This window comes from Bombina bombina, chromosome 3, assembly GCF_027579735.1.
Source record: "Bombina bombina isolate aBomBom1 chromosome 3, aBomBom1.pri, whole genome shotgun sequence".
In the NCBI taxonomy this organism is placed as follows: Eukaryota; Metazoa; Chordata; class Amphibia; order Anura; family Bombinatoridae; genus Bombina; species Bombina bombina.
In genome coordinates this window covers 190,960,119-190,984,049 of record NC_069501.1, presented here as the reverse complement: position 1 = coordinate 190,984,049, position 23,931 = coordinate 190,960,119, and the positions used below count along the sequence as shown (strand labels likewise).

General features: G+C 36.1%; 1 protein-coding gene across 1 annotated transcript in view; it reads left to right on the top strand.

The window, feature by feature from the left end:
- Positions 1-272: 272 nt before the first annotated feature.
- LOC128652271 (zona pellucida sperm-binding protein 4-like) overlaps positions 273-23,931 on the top strand; it is a 60,137-nt gene continuing 36,478 nt past the window's right edge. The window contains exons 1-8 of the mRNA XM_053705209.1: positions 273-486; positions 2,707-2,825; positions 4,186-4,282; positions 11,169-11,324; positions 12,649-12,836; positions 12,922-13,019; positions 15,116-15,243; positions 15,736-15,922. Coding sequence (XP_053561184.1) covers positions 273-486; positions 2,707-2,825; positions 4,186-4,282; positions 11,169-11,324; positions 12,649-12,836; positions 12,922-13,019; positions 15,116-15,243; positions 15,736-15,922 — 1,187 coding nt within the window. The remainder of the gene's footprint in view (positions 487-2,706; positions 2,826-4,185; positions 4,283-11,168; positions 11,325-12,648; positions 12,837-12,921; positions 13,020-15,115; positions 15,244-15,735; positions 15,923-23,931) is intronic.

The window sequence follows — 23,931 nt, the reverse complement described above, 5'->3', positions numbered from 1 at the left end:
TAAAGGGATTATCTATCTTTTAAAACAATAAATATTCTATGGTAGACTGTCCCTTTAAGTATACTTGAGCTCAAATGGGTCATGACTGCCATATTAGTGACACAGACTGAAGATCAAAGTATTAATTTAAAGGTCATATAATTCCCTTTAAGGGAGCTTTACACATAACTGCTAATAGAACAGAACAGCTCTAATTCTTAAAGCATTTCACCTGAGCCAGGTTAGCCTGTGTATCTCATTGAGTATAGCAACTGCTCTCACTGTGTGCCAAAATGGCTGAGATCAGGTTAAAGAGAAACTATTGGTTCTTTTTACAGACTTTAGCTTTGCTACAATTAGGTTGTAGCATTTGTGCTTTATCAGATGCAACTACACCAGACAACACTTTTTATGAGGAGCCAGATCTAGTTTGTGAAGAGCAGAATTTAGAATATAAACACCCTCTATTTCAAAGGGACTATTCTGCTTTCAAGTTTACAGTTCAAGGTAAGTAACAGATAAGTGTTTTAGGCTTATGCTGCATGCAATCCTCTGATAAAATACTTTAATATTAAAAGACATTAAACCCATCATCGTTTTATGTAAAAATTGTTTAATGTACTTTTGAGCTAATGAGTTATGTATAGGTTTTGTTATACTTTTTACTACAACCTACACTAGTTTCCTGTTAAAGACCATCAATAGAACCTACTGCTAGAATTATTTACTTACTGTTTTCCTGTACATTTACAGCGCGCCATCACCAATCACCCAGCAATTTTCTTACACAAGCTATTTTGTGAATCTAAACTGAATGTAACAACTAATAGACGTATTTGTTGTTTAACTGGTTTAAGGTGTGAGTACCCAAGTACTTTTTTATTCCCTTTAAGTATAAAGATTAAATGGTCATAGAATTCCATACTAAACTATGATTATTCAGATAGCCCATGTATGTTTCTGCAAAATTACAGAGATCAGGTTGATAGCAGTAACGACTTTATTTTTTTCCTTAAATTGTACATGCTAACTATATCGTGAGAATTTAATTTTGATTTCCATATCCCTTTAGGTACATAACACACATGGTAAAATGATATAAAATTCCCCACTAGAAGCTTGTTCTGTGTCTGTAGACTATGTGAAAAGATGCTCTTCACGTCAACCTGTATTGCATGCTCACCTACTGTTATACACTGCTCCCATCTAGTGTTTGCTTCTGAGATGCGCACTTCAATAAAGTCTCCCAAAAGAATGAGTTTGATAATAAAAGCTAAATGGATTCTCTCTCTTCCCCCCCGCAATTGCATAATCTGAATCAACAAAGTTTAATTTGATATAACCATTCACAAATGCATTTGGCTATGAACATTCGTCAATTTTGTTTTGAGTAAGATCTATTTTTATAGTTTTGGGTTAAACACTTTTCAGTATATATGTTTTGATAATAACTTGTTCATAGCCAAGACTGTCAACAAGTTATATTTTAGAATGAATTATTACATGATTTTGTGCAAATACACTTTGTGAATGCAATGCTCAGGGCCCAAGCAATCATGCCAGGGGAGAATTTGTCCCGTTAATAAATGTTGCTTGTAATTGCAATTTAAAGGGAAAGTCAGGTCAAAATTAAACTCTCATGGTTCAGATAGGGCATGCACTTTTAAACAACTTTACAATTTACTTTTTTTGCATCAAATTTGCTTTGTTCTCTTGGTATTCCTTGTTAAACCTAGGTAGGCTCAGATCTTGAAGGCCGCCTCTAATTTCAGTGCATTTTAACAGCTAAACAGCGCTAGTTTGTGTGCCATATATAAAATATTGTGTTCACTCCCGTGGAGTTACCTAGGAGTCAGCACTGATTGGTTAAAATGCAAGTTTGTCACAATAACTGAAATAAGGGGGTAGTCTGCAGAGGCTTCGATACAAGGTAATCGCAGAGGTAAAAGTATATTAATATAACTGTGTTGGTTATGTAAAACTGGGGAATGGGTAATAAAGGGATTATCTATTAGTTTAGCTACTCTCTCAGAGATGCTAGAGTACATTTTGTGGAATATATATATAAATTATTTACTGTATATTTTCATCTCGGAACACTAGAATTCACAATATACATGGGGAGGTTGATGGGATTGTATATGGTTCATGTCCCCAGGTTTAGATTTATTTACATGAACTGAATTAATTAACATTTATGGAGATAATGTTTCTTGGCTATGGAAGTTTGTAAATAAAGGTTCAATAAAGTCAAGATTTAAATTTTATGATTTAGACAAAGTTTGCAATGTTAACTTTTAAGTTATGTTAACGTAAATGAGAAGCTACTTTGTTTCAGAGCTGGATGTCTCTTTTAAAGGAACACTCAATGCAGTGGAGTTGCATAATTAACAAGCGCATAAAAAAAAAATGCAATAACCCCTACACTGAATTTAAAATAATCAGCAGATTTATTTTTTTTGACAGTTATTTTTTTCTCCCATTTTCCGGCCCCTTGTATCATGTGACAGACATCAGCCAATCACAGACTAGTATGCGTATACCATGTGAGCTTGTGCACATGCTCAGTAGGATCTTGTTCCCCAAAAAGTGTGAATATAAAAAGATTGTGCTGTTACTGAGAACAATTACATTTTTTTTTTTAAATTTTGAAGTAATTTAAAGTTTTATTAAAATCTCTGAATGTTGAATATTTATTTTTTTCCGCTGTCTTTACCTTCTCACAAGATCATAAAGGAGAACTGCATCCTCTCATCTCTAATTCCTCCTGCGGACTATGGGTTGCTCCTGACTCTGAATCGCTGCTTGTATATGCCGAGTACGATGGCTGCTACGTTACCCTGAAGGTAAACTGGAGCGTCTGAGTTCATCTGAATGGATATAGGTCTGACATAACAGAACCGCTGTAGATTATCTGTTTGTGGCACATGTATGAGCAATAAAAGGTTCAGGTGCTACTTTTTAATTAAAAAAAAACCCCAATATGTGAATTCTTGATGTTGTATATGATGGTTTAGGTTGCTTGGTTACACATAAGGCTTTAAATTATGGAGAATCCCTGCGATCCCTTTTACTTTCTGAAGTAAAATTATTCCTTTGTTTAGTCACTTGAAATAGATATGTTTACACCTATAATGACAATTTCAAAACTGCAGTATCGGTTATAGAAAACTGGTGTAATAAAGAAGCAGTGACAAAAATCAACCTCCAAAGGTGAGAGAATTGAGAATCCAGCCCTTTTTAAAAGGGTGTTCCTGCAACTGCTTTGAATACAATGCACCTTGGTTAGCTGCTTGTCTTGGTATAGAGTCACTTTAACTCCAAAACAGATCATTTTTGTACTGAATATTTTTTTCTGGTCAGGCCATAAAATATTTTACTGCTCAGATGTTTTTTATGTGCATGTGATACACTGATGACATTAAACCCAATTTTTTCCTTTCATGATTTAGAAAGAGAATGCAATTTTAAACAACTTTTTAATTTGCTTCTATTATCTAATTTGCTTCATTCTCTTTATATATTTTCGCTGAAAAGCATATCTAGATAGGCTCAGAAGCTGCTGATTGGTGACTGCACATCGATGCCTTGTGTGATTGGCTCACCCATATGCATTGCTATTTCTTAAAGGATATCTAAAGAATTAAGCCAATTAGATAATAGAAGTAAATTGGAATGTTGTTTAATTTTATTCTCCATTTGAATAATGAAAGAAAAAATGTGAGTTTAATGTCCCTTTAAGCTGTGCAAACGATCATGTTTTCCTGTAATATGCCCTACATGGTGCCATTAATGTTACTACACTCAGAGCATGTTTTTGCCTACCACTGACATCTGGCCATGCATCAACATAAGAAACAAATCCAGCTGGCATGTATATAGCAAAAATATTTTTAATGGTGTTTAAAATGCACTGCTGTCCTGTTCATTTTAATTATATACATTTAATGACATAAGACTTAGTCTGGGAAATCTATTTCAGTTTTTAAAGAATCTAATGCAATGCTGTTTTTGTATTACCCCAGGGGCTTACTGGCATTTGACCACATGGAGGCGCTCTCTCTATTGTAGAGAAGTATATTGCTAAACTGTACCTCCTCAGTAAGGGCAGATGTTAATTCTACTGACAATAAAATAATTGTCATGAAGCATTATGGTGACTCTTAAACACATGTTGTATTGCTCCTCTTTTTCTTGATTTATCAGGACAAATACTATTTAATGACTATGTTCATAGAATTGAATTCAACTGGAGAATGGGAAAAATATGAGACTGAAACTTTAAGGTGCCCAGTATTTCAAGGTAAATTGCTCTTGTGATGTTATCTTAAATAAATATTTTCTTGATTTTTGTATTGCTCGATTACATTAACAAACAAAACAAAAAAAATAAACTTTTAGACAATAATTATAATTTAAACTATTTTTATATCCATATAAAGCATAAGTAGTGTGTAAGAACAAAGTGTTAACTGTCATTCATATTTTTTTTTTACTTAATATTTACTGAAAGAAACCGTAAATTTAAAAATTGTATTGCATCATTGCAAAGTTTGTTACTTTAATTATAACTCTTCAATATACATTTATTATAACTTTTTCCTTCATTTTTAAGTAAATTCCAACTGAATATTAAATTATTTCCAAGCCTTTTGTGATACTGATTATATATGTCGTATCATGGAGGGCTACTTGGGTGCTAGGTTCGTGAACGAGCACGGGAGCTCATGCATGCGCAGAACGTTAACAATGACGTCACCGCACAGAGGCACTTTCGTCTTGATCACTGAAGAACATGTGATGTTATTGTAGTGCTGGTGTTCTGTTAAAATCTCCAATTACATCGCTTCCCGGTGACTCTCTCCCATTTTGACTATTTGCCTCTGTCTGGGGGGGTGCCCCGCTGATCCTCTGGCATCCACTCCAAGTGAACCCCCCCAGGTGGATGCAAAAATATAATAGTGAAGATAGGAGCTAATGCTGAATTACAGTGCCCATCTGATTGGCCCGTGTCTCCGTGAGGAACAGGATGCACAACCAATCGGATGTGTAAACAAACAAAATGCCACATATGAATAGAAGCGATATTATTACACACAGTGCACAAACAAAATGCCACATATGAATAGAAGTGATATTATTACACACAGTGCACAAACAAAATGCCACATATGAATAGAAGTGATATTATTACACACAGTGCACAAACAAAATGCCACATATGAATAGAAGTGATATTATTCCACATAGTGCACAAACAAAATGCCACATATGAATAGAAGTGTGATATTATTCCCCATAGTGCACAAACAAAATGCCACATATGAATAGGTGTGATATTATTACACATAGTGCACAAACAAAATGCCACATATGAATAGAAGTGTGATATTATTACACACGGTGCACAAACAAAATACTACATATAAATAATAAGTGTGATATTATTACACACAGTGCACAAACAAAATGCCACATATAAATAAAAACAGTGTGATATTATTACACACAGTGCACAAAATACCACATATGAATATAATAGTGTGATATTATTACACACGGTGCACAAACAAAATACTACATATAAATAATAAGTGTGATATTATTACACACAGTGCACAAAATACCACATATGAATATAATAGTGTGATATTATTACACACAGTGCACAAAATACCACATATGAATATAATAGTGTGATATTATTACACACGGTGCACAAACAAAATACTACATATAAATAATAAGTGTGATATTATTACACACGGTGCACAAACAAAATACTACATATAAATAATAAGTGTGATATTATTACACACAGTGCACAAACAAAATGCCACATATAAATAAAAACAGTGTGATATTATTACACACGGTGCACAAACAAAATACTACATATGAATATAATAGTGTGATATTATTACACACAGTGCACAAAATACCACATATGAATATAATAGTGTGATATTATTACACACAGTGCACAAAATACCACATATGAATATACTAGTGTGATATTATTACACACAGTGCACAAAATACCACATATGAATATAATAGTGTGATATTATTCCCCATAGTGCACAAACAAAATGCCACATATGAATAGAAGTGATATTATTACACATAGTGCACAAACAAAATGCCACATATGAATAGAAGTGATATTATTACACACAGTGCACAAACAAAATGCCACATATGAATAGAAGTGATATTATTACACACAGTGCACAAACAAAATGCCACATATGAATAGAAGTGATATTATTACACATAGTGCACAAACAAAATGCCACATATGAATAGAAGTGTGATGATATTCCCCATAGTGCACAAACAAAATGCCACATATGAATAGAAGTGATATTATTACACATAGTGCACAAACAAAATGCCACATATGAATAGAAGTGATATTATTCCCCATAGTGCACAAACAAAATGCCACATATGAATAGAAGTGATATTATTCCACATAGTGCACAAACAAAATGCCACATATGAATAGAAGTGTGATATTATTACACACAGTGCACAAACAAAATGCCACATATGAATAGAAGTGATATTATTCCACATAGTGCACAAACAAAATGCCACATATGAATAGAAGTGATATTATTCCACATAGTGCACAAACAAAATGCCACATATGAATAGAAGTGATATTATTCCCCATAGTGCACAAACAAAATGCCACATATAAATAAAAACAGTGTGATATTATTACACACGGTGCACAAACAAAATACTACATATAAATAATAAGTGTGATATTATTACACACAGTGCACAAACAAAATACTACATATAAATAATAAGTGTGATATTATTACACACAGTGCACAAACAAAATGCCACATATAAATAAAAACAGTGTGATATTATTACACACAGTGCACAAAATACCACATATGAATATAAGTGTGATATTATTACACACAGTGCACAAAATACCACATATGAATATACTAGTGTGATATTATTACACACAGTGCACAAAATACCACATATGAATATAATAGTGTGATATTATTCCCCATAGTGCACAAACAAAATGCCACATATGAATAGAAGTGATATTATTCCCCATAGTGCACAAACAAAATGCCACATATGAATAGAAGTGATATTATTCCCCATAGTGCACAAACAAAATGCCACATATGAATAGAAGTGATATTATTACACATAGTGCACAAACAAAATGCCACATATGAATAGAAGTGATATTATTACACACAGTGCACAAACAAAATGCCACATATGAATAGAAGTGATATTATTACACACAGTGCACAAACAAAATGCCACATATGAATAGAAGTGATATTATTACACACAGTGCACAAACAAAATGCCACATATGAATAGAAGTGATATTATTACACACAGTGCACAAACAAAATGCCACATATGAATAGAAGTGATATTATTCCACACAGTGCACAAACAAAATGCCACATATGAATAGAAGTGTGATATTATTCCCCATAGTGCACAAACAAAATGCCACATATGAATAGAAGTGATATTATTCCACATAGTGCACAAACAAAATGCCACATATGAATAGAAGTGTGATATTATTACACACGGTGCACAAACAAAATGCCACATATGAATAGAAGTGTGATATTATTACACACGGTGCACAAACAAAATACTACATATAAATAATAAGTGTGATATTATTACACACAGTGCACAAACAAAATACTACATATAAATAATAAGTGTGATATTATTACACACAGTGCACAAAATACCACATATGAATATAATAGTGTGATATTATTACACACGGTGCACAAACAAAATACTACATATAAATAATAAGTGTGATATTATTACACACAGTGCACAAAATACCACATATGAATATAATAGTGTGATATTATTACACACAGTGCACAAAATACCACATATGAATACAAGTGTGATATTATTTCATACAGTGCACAAACAAAATACCACATATGAACCGTAAAATGGATTCCAGAGTCCTTTTATTCTGCATTTTTTTTTCAACAACAAAGGATCACAGTGTAACAATGTATAAAGGTAGGCAACCTCATTTAGCCACAAATTGGCAGGCACTACCCAGGTTCTGAACCAAAAATGGGCCAGCTCCTAATCTTACATTCCTGCTTTTTCAAATAAAGATAGCAAAGAGAACAGAGAAAAGTTTATAATAGGAGTAAATTAGACAGTTGCTTAAAATTGCATGCTCTAGCTAAATCATAAAATAACAAATTTGGGTTTTGCGTCCCTTTAATGCTACAATGTGTTAGCACAATTTACAGGTTTACCAATAAGGGCAGTTAAGAGACACACCTCTTGAAGAGCCTAGTGGAATCCATGATTCAGGGCCGGACTAGGAATAAAAAGCAACCGTGGGAAAAATTTGAAGACCAGCCCTATTTTCTGTTGAATCTGTAGAATGCAGCTTTTTTTTTTTTTTTTTTTTTTAGGGAATTACTGGGATACTTCTTCCCACAATATTTTTTTCAGAATGAAATTATATTCGTTTGTAATAATAAAAATAAATAGCCAGATTGTTTATATAGGCACCTTAAAACCCAATTCACAAAACAGTATTTCACTCTGTCTCACAGTGTGACTTTACTAGACACTAGAAATCATTCAAAGGAGGGCTACTAAATGGTACATGGTCTAGGAAATTAAACTTGCAAGGAAATAAAGTGTGAACTTAAAATGTATAGCTCAGAGGAGTAAGGAAGAGCGGTGATACAGCTGCATCCCCTCACCAGTAGCACCAACCCCCTCAAATTGTAGCTGGCCAGTCATAGCTGCTGCAGCCCACGAGTGAAACTTCTGGCATCCCAGTAAGCCAATCCGGCCTTCCCATGATTCTAGTATCCTTTGCCAATTATGTAAAGTTGTAACTGAGCATGTGCTTTCCACTAACCAATCACTGTGTATAAATTTGAAAGCTTAGTTCACCTCTTTTCAAAGGCAGATAACAGAAAAATCTAGTTTGTTTCCTTTGTTAAACACTTTACAGGAAGATTAAAGGGATACTAAACCCCAATTTTTTTCTTTCATGATTCAGATAGAGCTTGCAATTTTATAATTTAGTAAATGTGCAAACACAAAGAGGCGCCCAAATGTGTGTATCGATAAAAACTACAACCAAAATGCACAGCTGATATCTTTTCACAGGGTACTCACAATTTTAATGAGCACACCGATGTGCTTGTAGACACAGGCTGGTTATTAGAGCTAACCAGCTAGCTCACTCCGGTCTCCACTCTCTCCAAACCGAACGTATGGTAGTGACAGGCTCACACAATAAGGATATGAGGGCGATGATATTAAAAGCAAAGTCCTTTATTACATAACGCTGTATGCAAACAGCTATAAACAGCAATACTTAAAGCGAGCATATAGCAATATACTCTGTTTGTTATGCTACGCATTTCTCTGATGCCTGATGAAATGGCCGGGAGAGTCGAGAAACGCGTAGCATAACAGAGTATATTGCTATATGCTCGCTTTAAGGATTGCTCTTTGTGTTTGCACATTTACAGAATTGCTATCCTGAAGTGGAAGAAGGGAGAGCGCTGCCTGAGAGTCTGTGTACTGCCATTATCCGATGTGGGGAGGTCAAGTTGCTTCATCCTGTCCTGGTATCCCATGTTAAAAACCTGTGGACTATTGTGGCCATTGGACTTGCCAGAGATTATAGACTGACCTTATATACGGTTTGAGGATCTATTTATCAGACACACAATTGTATATTTTTTTATCACTTTATCATGTATTCATTTTAATTTTATTTTATATGTTTTATCTGCTTTATAATCTGTGACTAAGTTTTTTTTTTTTTTTTTTTTTTTTAATATTCATCACAATAGCACAATAGCATTTATCTATACTCATTTTGCTCAGACTAGCGCCCTCTAGTGGTTTATATCACAACACTTTAAATTTTCTAATTTACTCCTATTATCACATTTTCTTCATTCTCCTTGCTATCTTTATTTGAAAAGCAGGAATCTAAGCTTAGGAGCCGGCCCATTTTTGGTTCAGCACCTGGGTAGTGCTTGCTGATTGGTGGCAAAATGTAGCCACCAATCAGCAAGTCTACTTAATTTGTTTCCAAAGACTTGTTATAGAAGTATAAAATGTATGCGAAATAATTCTTTTTAGGTTTATTTTTGAATATCAAATAGCTATTTTTGTGTTTGACACCACATCCAATTAAAATGGGTTGAGCTTACAGGAAAATCAGATCTTATTTTGTTCACTTTCTATACACACACGTGATTAGTTATCTTATATCTGTCTGTATGCCAAAACCCAATACTCCTTTACTGTTTGTTTGTAATTTGAAATAGCTGTTGTACCTCTATACTGAAAATTTCTATACTTCCTTACTTGTTATAGAGAAGCTATGTAAATAAAGAGGCTTAGATGAAATCACACTCCCAGTGGGGAATGTGACGGAGATGTACTAAATGTTTATTTTCAATTGTTCTCTCCAAGTATTGGTTTTTGAGTCATCAGGGAGGAATAAGATAAGGAGGCCTTTGTGTAAATAATTAGACAGATAAGATACAGAGAGATGCTCTCCCTAGAAACTCAGCCTATTTTATTGGGTTGTAGTTTCAATTAGCAGAAACTGCTATTTCACATACAAAAGAAATTCTTAAAAAACAGTGTTTATATATTTTAAACTGCAGCCGGCTACGATATATTAATGAAAACACATTAATGGGAAACCAATTTTATAATACACTGCTATTTTTATCTTGATAATCTAGGATGGTCTAACTACCCATGGGGCCCCTAAGCAAAAGTAGTTTATTGGTCCCTCCCCAACCAAGTCTTGCCTCAAGATTTGCGGAACCGGTCGGGCCATTCAAAAATGTTAATGTTCCCAATACACAACAGAGCGATAGAGGCATATACACATTGACATGTTTGAATAAGTAGTGTCAGATTGATAAAAACACATTTCTATTTCACATTAAGGGTTCATATTGGTGCAGTACCCTTGGTCAGTGGGTGCCCAATCAGTCCGCCCTGTTAATTACAAATCCATATATAAGGAAATATAAAACTAAAAAAGCGCTTTTATTCCCATTACAGCAGTTTCATGTATAATCACATTGCAAATAACAATGGATGTTAATGGATAATTTGTGACTCCTTTCTAGCAATGGATGCTCCCACGCATAATATGTGCTCGGCTGTTCATATAGACAATAGGTTTCCCTGTGCTAGTCCCATTACCTCGCAGGAATTCTGTATTCAGCACGGTTGCTGCTATGACCCAAGTGATCCAAGCACTCCTTGCTATTTCAGCAACAAAGGTAAGTTCTCTGGAGAGAAATGTCTCTATGGGCTTTATTCAAATCTATCTTCTACCGTTTACCCTTAAGTAGTTTAACTATTTTTTTATCTTCTAGTGGAAAATAGAAATAAAACAGCTCTGGGTTAACAATGCACTGTCGCGGATTGTTATTGGCGTCTACGCACATATGCTCTCCCTAGCATTGACTCAGTAGTGCATTGCTGCTCTGGAGCTAAATTTAAATATTTACTTTAAAAAAAAAATATATATATATGCTACCAATGCCATTTTGCTCATACATTGAACTAATTGTGATGATTCACTCCCATGTCTACCTACTAAACATCCATAAAGGAACAGTAAACACCTTGTAGTCACAAGACCTAGAATAACCTATCAGCATTTTTGGCTTCTGGTGTATCTGGTTTAGGAAAAATCACAGTTTCTTTTATAGATTCCTTTTAATATTTTCTTACAAAACCATACCTGGTCCTTTTGTATTTTATGAGTTTTTTGGTTGGTTAGCTGTAGGTCAGTCAGCCTATATAGGTAATAGATTTTTACTTAAAGCATTGTCATGCTTCTGAGAACCACTTTTACTATGTATTTAATCACTTTGCAGGGATTAAATGAATAATAATTACTATTACACTGTTACACCCCTATTATCGACAGTCTGAGTATACAGGAGACCCATCATCAAGGTGGCTATTGCAGGAGTAGTGGATATTTGGGGAAATCTAAAGAGTGGTGCCATTTTAACATTGAGGAAGCAAAACTAGCTGCTCTTAAAGGGACAGTCTACACCAAAAAATTTCTTATTTAAAAAGATAGATAATCCCTTTATTACCCATTCCCCGTTTTTGTATAACCAACACAGTTATATTAATATACTTTTTACCTCTGTGATTACCTTGTATCTAAGCCTTGGCAGACAGCCTCCATATCTAAGTGCCTTTGACAGACATGCAGTGTAGTCAATCAGTAAAGACTCCTAAATAACTTCACGGGAGTGAGCACAATGTTATCTATATGACACATGTGAACTAGCACAGTCTAACTGTGAAAAACTTTCAAAATGCTCTGAGCTAGGAGGCGGTTTTCAACTGTTTAGAAATCAGTTTGAGCCTAGCTAGGTTTAGCTTTTCAAAAATACCACCAAGGGAACAAAGCAAATTTGATGATAAAAGTAAATAGGAAAGTTGTTTAAAATTGCATGCCCTATCTGAATCATGAAAGTTTAGTTTTGACTTTACTGTCCCTTTTAAGTCGATGTGCAGCTGTAGTATCTCAGCCTAAGCTAAGAGAATGATCTACCAGTTCAGCTACCTTTTGTTTTCCAGTTACTGCCCAGTGCACTGCAGATGGGGAATTTTCAGTTGTGATCTCCAAGGATCTCACATGGCCACCACTTAATCTGAGCTCTCTTAGATTTCCTTTTGGAAATAGCAATGAATGCAGCCCAGTGATGCAAAACACTGCATTTCTCCAATTCCAGTTTGCTTTGTCTGACTGTGGGACAACACGTAAGGTAAGTAAGTTATAACTTGTACCCTAAACTGGTGCAGCCAACCATGTGTGGGGTTTAATATCTGTCTCTCATTTCTAACAATCAGGAGGATGGTGAAAATGTGATATATGAAAATGAAATAATAGCCAGGAAAGAAGTCAAAACGTGGAATGGGGCATCAGTTACCAGAGACAGCACATTCAGGTACTATTTTATCATGCACATTAGATGACATAGTCTTTACCAACAACCTAGCTAGTCATAATAAATGAAAACACAAAATAGTTCACTGTACCTTTTTTTTATATTACTATAATTAGATATGGAGTTGTGAACTGTATACATTTTGTACTTAATAAAACAAAACTTTATTTTTCTACATACAATAAAAGTTTGCTCTCAACCCATGGGTAGTCACACGAAGAAAGGAAAAGATAAATACGTTCCATTGACCTGGAATCTGATGCTGGGAATAGTCTACAAATGCTGGGAATAGGCTTGGTTGCAACTTAAAGGGGCATATGTAATAAATGTAAGATGTCTCTGAAGAGTTTTCTTTCTCGTGGGGAAAAAGTAATCCATACACCCATGTAAATTCTCTTTGTCAACTTAAAGGACCAGTTAATACAGTAGATTTGTATAATCAACAAATGCATGTTAAAAAGACAATAGCACTTAGTTTGAACTTCAAATGAGTAGTAGATTTTATTCTGACAAATTTCTAAAATGTCTATTTCCACTCTTCCTGTATCATGTGACAGCCATTAGCCAATCACAAATGCATATATGTATATTCTGTGAATTCTTGCACATGCTCAGTAGGAGTGTAAATATAAAAAGACTATGCACTTTTTCTTAATGGAAGTAAAATGAAAAGTTATTTAAAATGGCCTGCTCTATCTGAATCATGAAAGTTTTTATTTTGACTTGAGTGTCCCTTTAAGAAAGGCAATTTCTTAAAATGCTAGCTAGATACTTACTTTGAGTTGGAAATCAAGGTGTGTAATATGTGTATATGTCCTGTCTATCTGATCTTATTAATTGTATTCACCAGCTATCAGATCTCTTGTCCTTTCTATTTAAATTACCCTATATGTCCAACTATATATTACATTTGTTAACCTACATGACATCATCAATTTCAGGATTATTTTTTTTATTTATAACATCAGTTGTTTTTGTGATATGTCTTAATTTAATATACTGCTCACTGATGATATAGCAAAGGGAACAAAAAACATTTCCCACAAGTAATTCTATGCATGACACATTTCAAAGTCTCTCTATAATCATTTTGTATTTTTTTTTCCTGTACCAATAGCACTCTAGATTTTTAAAAACATATTTATAGCAATATCTTCCTGCATTATTTATGTTTTCTGCACAAATCTATACAACCAATAGACCCTTAGTACTAACTGTTTATATTGTTTTCTATGGCTTACACTGCCTAACATCTATTTAAGCTCAGCAGTGGCAGAGAACCAACTCAGAGCTGATGCAATGGCTGCATTGAAAGTAATGGAGATTCTACAGCCTGTGCTAGTGAATCTCACCCTTATTGCCCTATAAACTGTATTTGTTTTATCATACAGACGTCCTAGATCTTGTTAAAAGGAGAGTAAACTCTAATTTAAAAAATAATAATAATAAAAAAATATATATAATATCCAGTCAGTTGCACTTTCATGAAATCAATTTCTTGATAAAAGTGTGCAGCAACAGAAGATACTATATATTATATATATATATATAGATATATAAAATGTATGTGTGTTTATATGTTGGCACTGATTATCCAATAAAGAACAGCCCGGTACAGTGTGACAGTGACAGATCTACTTTTGGAATCCCAGAGGCTGGTTGTCTACCTTAGTAGTAATTCCAAACAGGCACTCATGGGTAGTATAAAACAAGCCTTTACTGTATCAAGTTAAAAACCATGGTGTTTCAGCTTGTACATGGGTAATCAGTTGATAAAGGGTTGTGTACAAGCCAAAATGTCATGGGTTTTAATTTCGATACAATAAAGGCTTGTTTTATACTCACGAGTACCTGTATGGATATCTCTCTCTCATTTTAATTTAATTAGAGAACAAAATACTTTGTACATATTTCTCATTTCTGGGAGAGAATCTAAAGGGTAAGATGAATGAGGGTACAGTTTATTTACCATATGACCAAAGTTATTGTAGACTTTTTTTTTTTTTACCACTTCCAAAAACTAAAATGCATGGCAATTCTTTAAAAACTTGCCTGAAATGTATAATACAAATGTTTTTTTGTTGTCTGTTTTTTAGGATGCATATTCGCTGTAGCTACACTGTCACTGGCTCTGTCCCTCTGAAAGTAGAGGTTGCCATGCTGTCCCCACCACCTCCAGCTTCCAGCTACGGACCTCTGACTATGGAAATGAGAATTGCCAAAGGTAAGAGGTAACAAAATTCATATAAAGTGTTGAGGCTGCAGAGGATCCTACAAAACGAGGATCAACTGGCTATATAGCTGCTGCTGAGTTAGTGGGTGATACATTTAAGTGAATCTCATAATGTGTTCTCTGTCCCTTATCTGTTTTAATAGGAAATACATTTGAGTTGAATTACTGTGTCAATTAAATGACTGTCAGGACATCACTTTTTTAGATATATTTTCTATAGTAAAGAACCCTCTTATTGAGTTAAGATTGTTTGCCTGAATTGCTTTTATTAAAATTTTAAATTAATTAAAATTTTGCAGTTTACCTTTGGTTCTCTACTTTGTTGACCCCACCCAAAAAATACAGAAAGTAAAATAATCAACTCATTTGCACAGGCTATTGTAAATGATTAGAAAAGTTCACATTTTCTTTTTATTCTGTATTTCTAAAGAGAATGTCACATGCATTAAAACTGAATAAGCTTTCTGAACTTGTATTCTGTAGATTCTCAGTACAAACAGTACTATGGTCTTGACGATTACCCTATTGTAAAAGTTCTCAGTGAACCGGTATTTGTAGAAGTTCGCATTTTACAAAGAAGTGACCCAGCCTTGGCTCTAATCCTGAACCAGTGTTGGTCAACCTCCTCTGAAGATCTTTTGCAGAAACAATGGCCACTCCTTATAGATGGGTAAGTTTAAAACCAGGCATTGTAATTTTACACATTGAAAATAATTATTGAATGTAAATTTCACATAGATAATCTCTCCTCTCTGTTTCATGTACACAACTGCAGCAGATAAGTATACTTCATACAACCATACATGTATGTATTGTAAGTAAACTGTGCACACCTGTGGGTCAGAACTCCACATAAGAATTGCACAGGAAAGCAAAAGGCTTTATCCAATTTTTTAAATTTGAGGTTTTACAAAGTAAAGATAATTTTCACGATGATGATATCGGTACACTGTAAAGAATGACAAAAGTTACAAATATGTAAATTTAAGTAACTGCCAGATAAGCATGACTGCTATAGGTTTTATTTGGGTTTTTTTGCAGCTAAGTGATTGAAGCCCCCTCTGTTAAATAAAACATCCAGGCTTTAATTGGCATAAAGGAGAATTTTAAGAAAGTTGGGAAGCCTCAGCTCTGTCTAATGGCCTATGTTAAAATTAAAGGGATATGAAACCAAAACATTTTCTTTCTCCAACATTGGTGTGTCCGGTCCACGGCGTCATCCTTACTTGTGGGATATTCTCTTCCCCAACAGGAAATGGCAAAGAGTCCCAGCAAAGCTGGTCACATGATCCCTCCTAGGCTCCGCCCACCCCAGTCATTCTCTTTGCCGTTGCACAGGCAACATCTCCACGGAGATGGTTAAGAGTTTTTTTTGTAGTTTTATTCTTCTATCAAGTGTTTGTTATTTTAAAATAGTGCTGGTATGTACTATTTACTCTGAAACAGAAAAGGATGAAGATTTCTGTTTGTAAGAGGAAGATGATTTTTAGCAGACAGTAACTAAAATCGATTGCTGTTTCCACACAGGACTGTTGAGATGAAGTAACTTCAGTTGGGGGAAACAGTTAGCAGTCTTTTCTGCTTAAGGTATGACTAGCCATATTTCTAACAAGACCATGTAATGCTGGAAGGCTGTCATTTCCCCTCATGGGGACCGGTAAGCCATTTTCTTAGTTAAACATAAAAGAATAAAGGGCTTCAAAAAGGGCTTAAAAACTGGTAGACATTTTTCTGGGCTAAAACAATTGCTTTACTAGGCATATTATGCAGATTCTAACTAATTATTGGTATTATAATCTTGGGGAACGTTTAGAAAAACGGCAGGCACTGTGTTGGACACCTTTTTCAGATGGGGGCCTTAATAGTTATAGACAGAGCCTCATTCTGGGACTGTATAGGGGTTAAATGTAAAAACGGCTCCAGTTCCGTTAATTTAAGGGTTAAAGCTCTGAAATTTGGTGTGCAATACTTTTAATGCTTTAAGACACTGTGGTGAAATTTTGGTGAATTTTGAAAAATTCCTTCATACTTTTTCACATATTCAGTAATAAAGTGTTTTCAGTTTGAAATTTAAAGTGACAGTAACGGTTTTATTTTAAAACGTTTTTTGTGCTTTGTTGACAAGTTTAAGCCTGTTTAACATGTCTGTACCATCAGATAAGCTATGTTCTATATGTATGAAAGCCAATGTGTCTCCCCATTTAAATTTATGTGATAATTGTGCCATAGTGTCCAAACAAAGTAAGGACAGTAATGCAACAGATAATGATATTGCCCAAGATGATTCCTCAAATGAGGGGAGTAAACATGATACTACATCATCCCCTACTGTGTCTACACCAGTTATGCCCACACAGGAGGCCCCTAGTACATCTAGTGTGCCAATACTTATTACCATGCAACAATTAACGGCTGTAATGGATAACTCCATAGCAAATCTTTTATCCAAAATGCCTACTTATCAGAGAAAGCGCGATTGCTCTGTTTTAAACACTGAAGAGCAAGAGGACGCTGATGATAACTGTTCTGACATACCCTCACACCAATCTCAAGGGGCCATGAGGGAGGTTTTGTCTGATGGAGAAATTTCAGATTCAGGAAAAATTTCTCATCAAGCTGAACCTGATGTTGTGACATTTAAATTTAAATTAGAACATCTCCGCGCACTGCTTAAGGAGGTGTTATCTACTCTGGATGATTGTGACAATTTGGTCATTCCAGAGAAATTATGTAAGATTGACAAGTTCCTAGAGGTTCCGGTGCCCCCCGACGCTTTTCCTATACCCAAGCGGGTGGCGGACATAGTAAATAAAGAGTGGGAAAGGCCCGGCATACCTTTTTGTTCCCCCCCCCTATATTTAAGAAATTATTTCCTATAGTCGACCCCAGAAAGGACTTATGGCAGACAGTCCCCAAGGTCGAGGGGGCGGTTTCTACTCTAAACAAACGCACTACTATTCCTATCGAAGATAGTTGTGCTTTCAAAGATCCTATGGATAAGAAATTAGAGGGTTTGCTTAAAAAGATTTTTGTACAGCAAGGTTACCTTCTACAACCAATTTCATGCATTGTTCCTGTCACTACGGCAGCGTGTTTCTGGTTCGAGGAACTAGAAAAATCGCTCAGTAAAGAATCTTCGTATGAGGAGGTTATGGACAGAGTTCAAGCACTTAAATTGGCTAACTCTTTTGTTTTAGATGCCGCTTTGCAATTAGCTAGATTAGCGGCAAAAAATTCAGGGTTTGCTGTCGTGGCGCGCAGAGTGCTTTGGCTAAAGTCTTGGTCAGCGGATGTGTCTTCCAAGACAAAATTGCTTAACATTCCTTTCAAAGGTAAAACATTATTTGGACCTGATTTGAAAGAGATTATTTCAGACATCACTGGGGGAAAGGGCCACGCCCTCCCACAGGATAGGTCTTTTAAGGCTAATAATAAGCCTAATTTTCGTCCCTTTCACAGAAACGGACCAGTCTCTAATTCTGTATCCTCTAAGCAAGAGGGTAATACTTCACAACCCAAACCAGCCTGGAAACCAATGCAAGGCTGGAACAAGGGTAAGCAGGCCAAGAAGCCTACCACTGCTACCAAAACAGCATGAAGGGATAGCCCCCGATCCGGGACCGGATCTAGTGGGGGGCAGACTTTCTCTCTTTGCTCAGGCTTGGGCAAGAGATGTTCAGGATCCTTGGGCGCTAGAAATAGTTTCTCAAGGTTATCTCCTGGAATTCAAGGAACTACCCCCAAGGGGAAGGTTCCACAGGTCTCAATTATCTTCAAACCAAATAAAGAGACAGGCATTCTTACATTGTGTAGAAGACCTGTTAAAGATGGGAGTGATACATCCAGTTCCAATAAGAGAACAAGGAATGGGATTTTATTCCAATCTGTTCATAGTTCCCAAAAAAGAGGGAACATTCAGACCAATTTTGGATCTAAAGATCCTAAACAAATTTCTCAGGGTACCATCGTTCAAAATGGAAACTATTCGAACGATCCTACCTACTATCCAGGAAAATCAATTTATGACTACCGTGGATTTAAAGGATGCGTACCTACATATTCCTATCCACAAGGAACATCATCAGTTCCTAAGGTTCGCTTTTCTGGACAAGCATTACCAGTTTATGGCACTTCCATTTGGATTAGCCACTGCTCCAAGGATTTTCACAAAGGTACTAGGGTCCCTTCTAGCGGTTCTAAGACCAAGGGGCATTGCAGTAGTACCTTACTTGGACGACATCCTGATTCAAGCGTCGTCCCTGTCAAAAGCAAAGGCTCATACGGACATCGTCCTAGCCTTTCTCAGATCTCACGGATGGAAGGTGAACAAAGAAAAAAGTTCTCTGTCCCCGTCAACGTCTTGGGAACAATAATAGATTCCTTAGAAATGAGGATTTTTCTGACAGAGGTCAGAAAATCAAAACTTCTAAGCTCTTTCAAGTACTTCATTCTGTTCCTCGTCCTTCCATAGCGCAGTGCATGGAAGTAATAGGATTGATGGTTGCAACAATGGACATAGTTCCTTTTGCACGAATTCATCTAAGACCATTACAACTGTGCATGCTCAAACAGTGGAATGGGGATTATACAGACTTGTCTCCGACGATTCAAGTAGATCAAAAGACAAGAGATTCACTCCGTTGGTGGCTGACCCTGGACAATCTGTCACAGGGAATGAGCTTCCGCAGACCAGAGTGGGTCATTGTCACGACCGACGCCAGCCTAGTGGGCTGGGGCGCGGTCTGGGAATCCCTGAAAGCTCAGGGTCTATGGTCTCGGGAAGAGTCTCTTCTCCCGATAAACATTCTGGAACTGAGAGCGATATTCAATGCTCTCAGAGCTTGGCCTCAACTAGCAAAGGCCAAATTCATAAGGTTTCAGTCAGACAACATGACGACCGTTGCATATATCAATCATCAGGGGGGAACAAGGACTTCCCTGGCGATGAAAGAAGTGACCAAGATAATTCAATGGGCGGAGGATCACTCCTGCCACTTGTCTGCGATCCACATCCCAGGAGTGGAAAATTGGGAAGCGGATTTTCTGAGTCGTCAGACATTCCATCCGGGGGAGTGGGAACTCCATCCGGAAATCTTTGCCCAAATAACTCAATTATGGGGCATTCCAGACATGGATCTGATGGCGTCTCGTCAGAACTTCAAGGTTCCTTGCTACGGGTCCAGATCCAGGGATCCCAAGGCAACTCTAGTAGATGCACTAGTAGCACCTTGGACCTTCAACCTAGCTTATGTATTCCCACCGTTTCCTCTCATCCCCAGGCTGGTAGCCAGGATCAATCAGGAGAGGGCCTCGGTGATCTTGATAGCTCCTGCGTGGCCACGCAGGACTTGGTATGCAGACCTGGTGAATATGTCATCGGCTCCACCATGGAAGCTACCTTTGAGACAGGACCTTCTTGTTCAGGGTCCATTCGAACATCCGAATCTGGTTTCCCTCCAACTGACGGCTTGGAGATTGAACGCTTGATTTTATCAAAGCGTGGGTTTTCAGATTCTGTAATAGATACTCTGATTCAGGCTAGAAAGCCTGTAACTAGAAAAATTTACCATAAAATATGGAAAAAATATATCTGTTGGTGTGAATCTAAAGGATTCCCATGGAACAAGATAAAAATTCCTAAGATTCTATCCTTTCTACAAGAAGGTTTGGAGAAAGGATTATCTGCAAGTTCTCTGAAGGGACAGATCTCTGCTTTATCTGTTTTACTTCACAAAAGACTGGCAGCTGTGCCAGATGTTCAAGCATTTGTTCAGGCTCTGGTTAGGATCAAGCCTGTTTACAGACCTTTGACTCCTCCCTGGAGTCTAAATCTAGTTCTTTCAGTTCTTCAAGGGGTTCCGTTTGAACCCTTACATTCCGTAGATATTAAGTTATTATCTTGGAAAGTTTTGTTTTTGGTTGCAATTTCTTCTGCTAGAAGAGTTTCAGAGTTATCTGCTCTGCAGTGTTCTCCGCCCTATCTGGTGTTCCATGCAGATAAGGTGGTTTTGCGTACTAAGCCTGGTTTTTTTTTCCGAAAGTTGTTTCCAACAAAAATATTAACCAGGAGATAGTTGTACCTTCTTTGTGTCCGAATCCAGTTTCAAAGAAGGAACGTTTGTTACAGAATTTGGACGTAGTCCGTGCTCTAAAATTCTATTTAGAGGCTACTAAAGATTTCAGACAAACATCTTCCTTGTTTGTTTGTTGTTTATTCTGGTAAAAGGAGAGGTCAAAAAGCGACTTCTACCTCTTTCCTTTTGGCTTAAAAGCATTATCCGATTGGCTTATGAGACTGCCGGACGGCAGCCTCCTGAAAGAATCACAGCTCACTCCACTAGGGCTGTGGCTTCCACATGGGCCTTCAAGAACGAGGCTTCTGTTGACCAGATATGTAAGGCAGCGACTTGGTCTTCACTGCACACTTTTGCCAAATTTTACAAATTTGATACTTTTGCTTCTTCGGAGGCTATTTTTGGGAGAAAGGTTTTGCAAGCCGTGGTGCCTTCCATTTAGGTGACCTGATTTGCTCCCTCCCTTCATCCGTGTCCTAAAGCTTTGGTATTGGTTCCCACAAGTAAGGATGACGCCGTGGACCGGACACACCAATGTTGGAGAAAACAGAATTTATGCTTACCTGATAAATTACTTTCTCCAACGGTGTGTCCGGTCCACGGCCCGCCCTGGTTTTTTAATCAGGTCTGATGAATTATTTTCTCTAACTACAGTCACCACGGTATCATATGGTTTCTCCTATATATATATTTCCTCCTGTCCGTCGGTCGAATGACTGGGGTGGGCGGAGCCTAGGAGGGATCATGTGACCAGCTTTGCTGGGACTCTTTGCCATTTCCTGTTGGGGAAGAGAATATCCCACAAGTAAGGATGACGCCGTGGACCGGACACACCGTTGGAGAAAGTAATTTATCAGGTAAGCATAAATTCTGTTTTCATGATTCATATAGAGCATACAATTATAAACAATTTCACAATTTACTTCTTTTATCAAATTTGCTTCATTTCCTTGGTATCCTTTGTTGAAGAAGCAGCAGTAATGCATTACTGGGAGTTAGTTAAAGGGACATGAAACCCAAAATGTTTTTTCTTGATTCAGACAGAACATACCATTTTAAAAAAAGTTTCCAATGTACTTCTAATATCAAATTTACTTTGTTCTTTTATTAGTTATTTGTTGAGGAGATATCTAGATAGGTAGTGTGCACGTGTCTGGAGCATTACATGGAAGGAAATAGTGCTGCCATCTAGTCTTCTTGCTAATGTATAACATTGTTGCAAAACATATAGTACTGCAGACACGTGCACGCTCCTGAACTTACCTTCCTGATTTTCAATAAAACAAAGAAAATTTGATAAAATAAGTAAATTGGAAAGTTGTTTAAAACTGTATACTCTATCTGAATCATGAAAGAAAACAATTGTGGGTTTCATGTCCCTTTTAATCTTCTAGAATATCACAGCTGTGTACACTTGGTTCAAGAAACCTGAAATATACTTGTTGCCTCCAACAGTCATTTACCAAATAAGCTATGGAACAGAATCTGACAAAACAAGTCAACCACTGATTTCCCTGCTTAGTTTTGTTTGTGTTCTGTACTTCAGGGAAACTACACTGCAAGGACATTAGCTGGTGTCAAAAGACTGAAGTTGACTGTAACACATCAGATACTGAGGGAGGGACCCACCTATCCGGTCATTCCTACTACTGCAATGTTAGAGCTTTTATCTATTTTACATTTTTTTTTATTTTTTTTCAATATTTATTTATAAACCAACAAAATATCCAGACATTCTCTGTAGCAGAATAAAAAAAAATTGTGTTACATGTACATATTAATCTTACCACGCAGGGTAATTTGGGACAAAACTTTAACAAATACTATATCGAGTAAGACAAAAATAGGAAATTTAATTATACATATATACCTATTTGTAACAACTTAATTATCTGGGTATATAATTATACTTTGCCTAGCAATTTCCTCCTTTTCTCTCTCCTCCTTTCTCTTGTTTCTAATTTTATATTGGCATTAGATTGATGTTGGTGTATTGTTGGTTTTTTTTTTTTCTTTTATTCTTTAATCTTGTATTTAACAGCCCCCCCCCCAAATCAAACTAATAATAAAAAAATAAAAAAAGGTCCCTCCAGTTCTCCTACCCCCAACCTCGTTCCACATTTCAGGGTATGCTGTGATTTGCCGTTTTCTAGATTGGCAATCTACGTCCATTCAGGTGGTAAACTACCTGACTGCACCAAGATGTCAAAAAAAGTTGTTTTCTTTATACCAGAAATTATTTGATCTTGGATTAGGGGGGAGTAGGATTTTATTATACCCAACCATTTTTGAAAATATTTCTCCAAATTCCCTTCTATAAATAAATCACTTGAGTATTGTTCTATAATAATTGTATTGGCCACCACCGATTTATATTTTTGAAAAGATATAAATTTATTAGATTTCCAATTTAATAAAATTATATTACGAGCAGCCAATATAATTGTGTTAATTGTCTTGTGATACTTATTTTCCGAAGGTTTACACAGGAAGAAAACCTCTGATGGACCTATCTTATATGAGACTTCTAAGCTAAGAGATAACCAGAAATTTATCTTATTCCAAAACTGATGAATTATCGGACAATTCCAGAAGCAGTGCATAA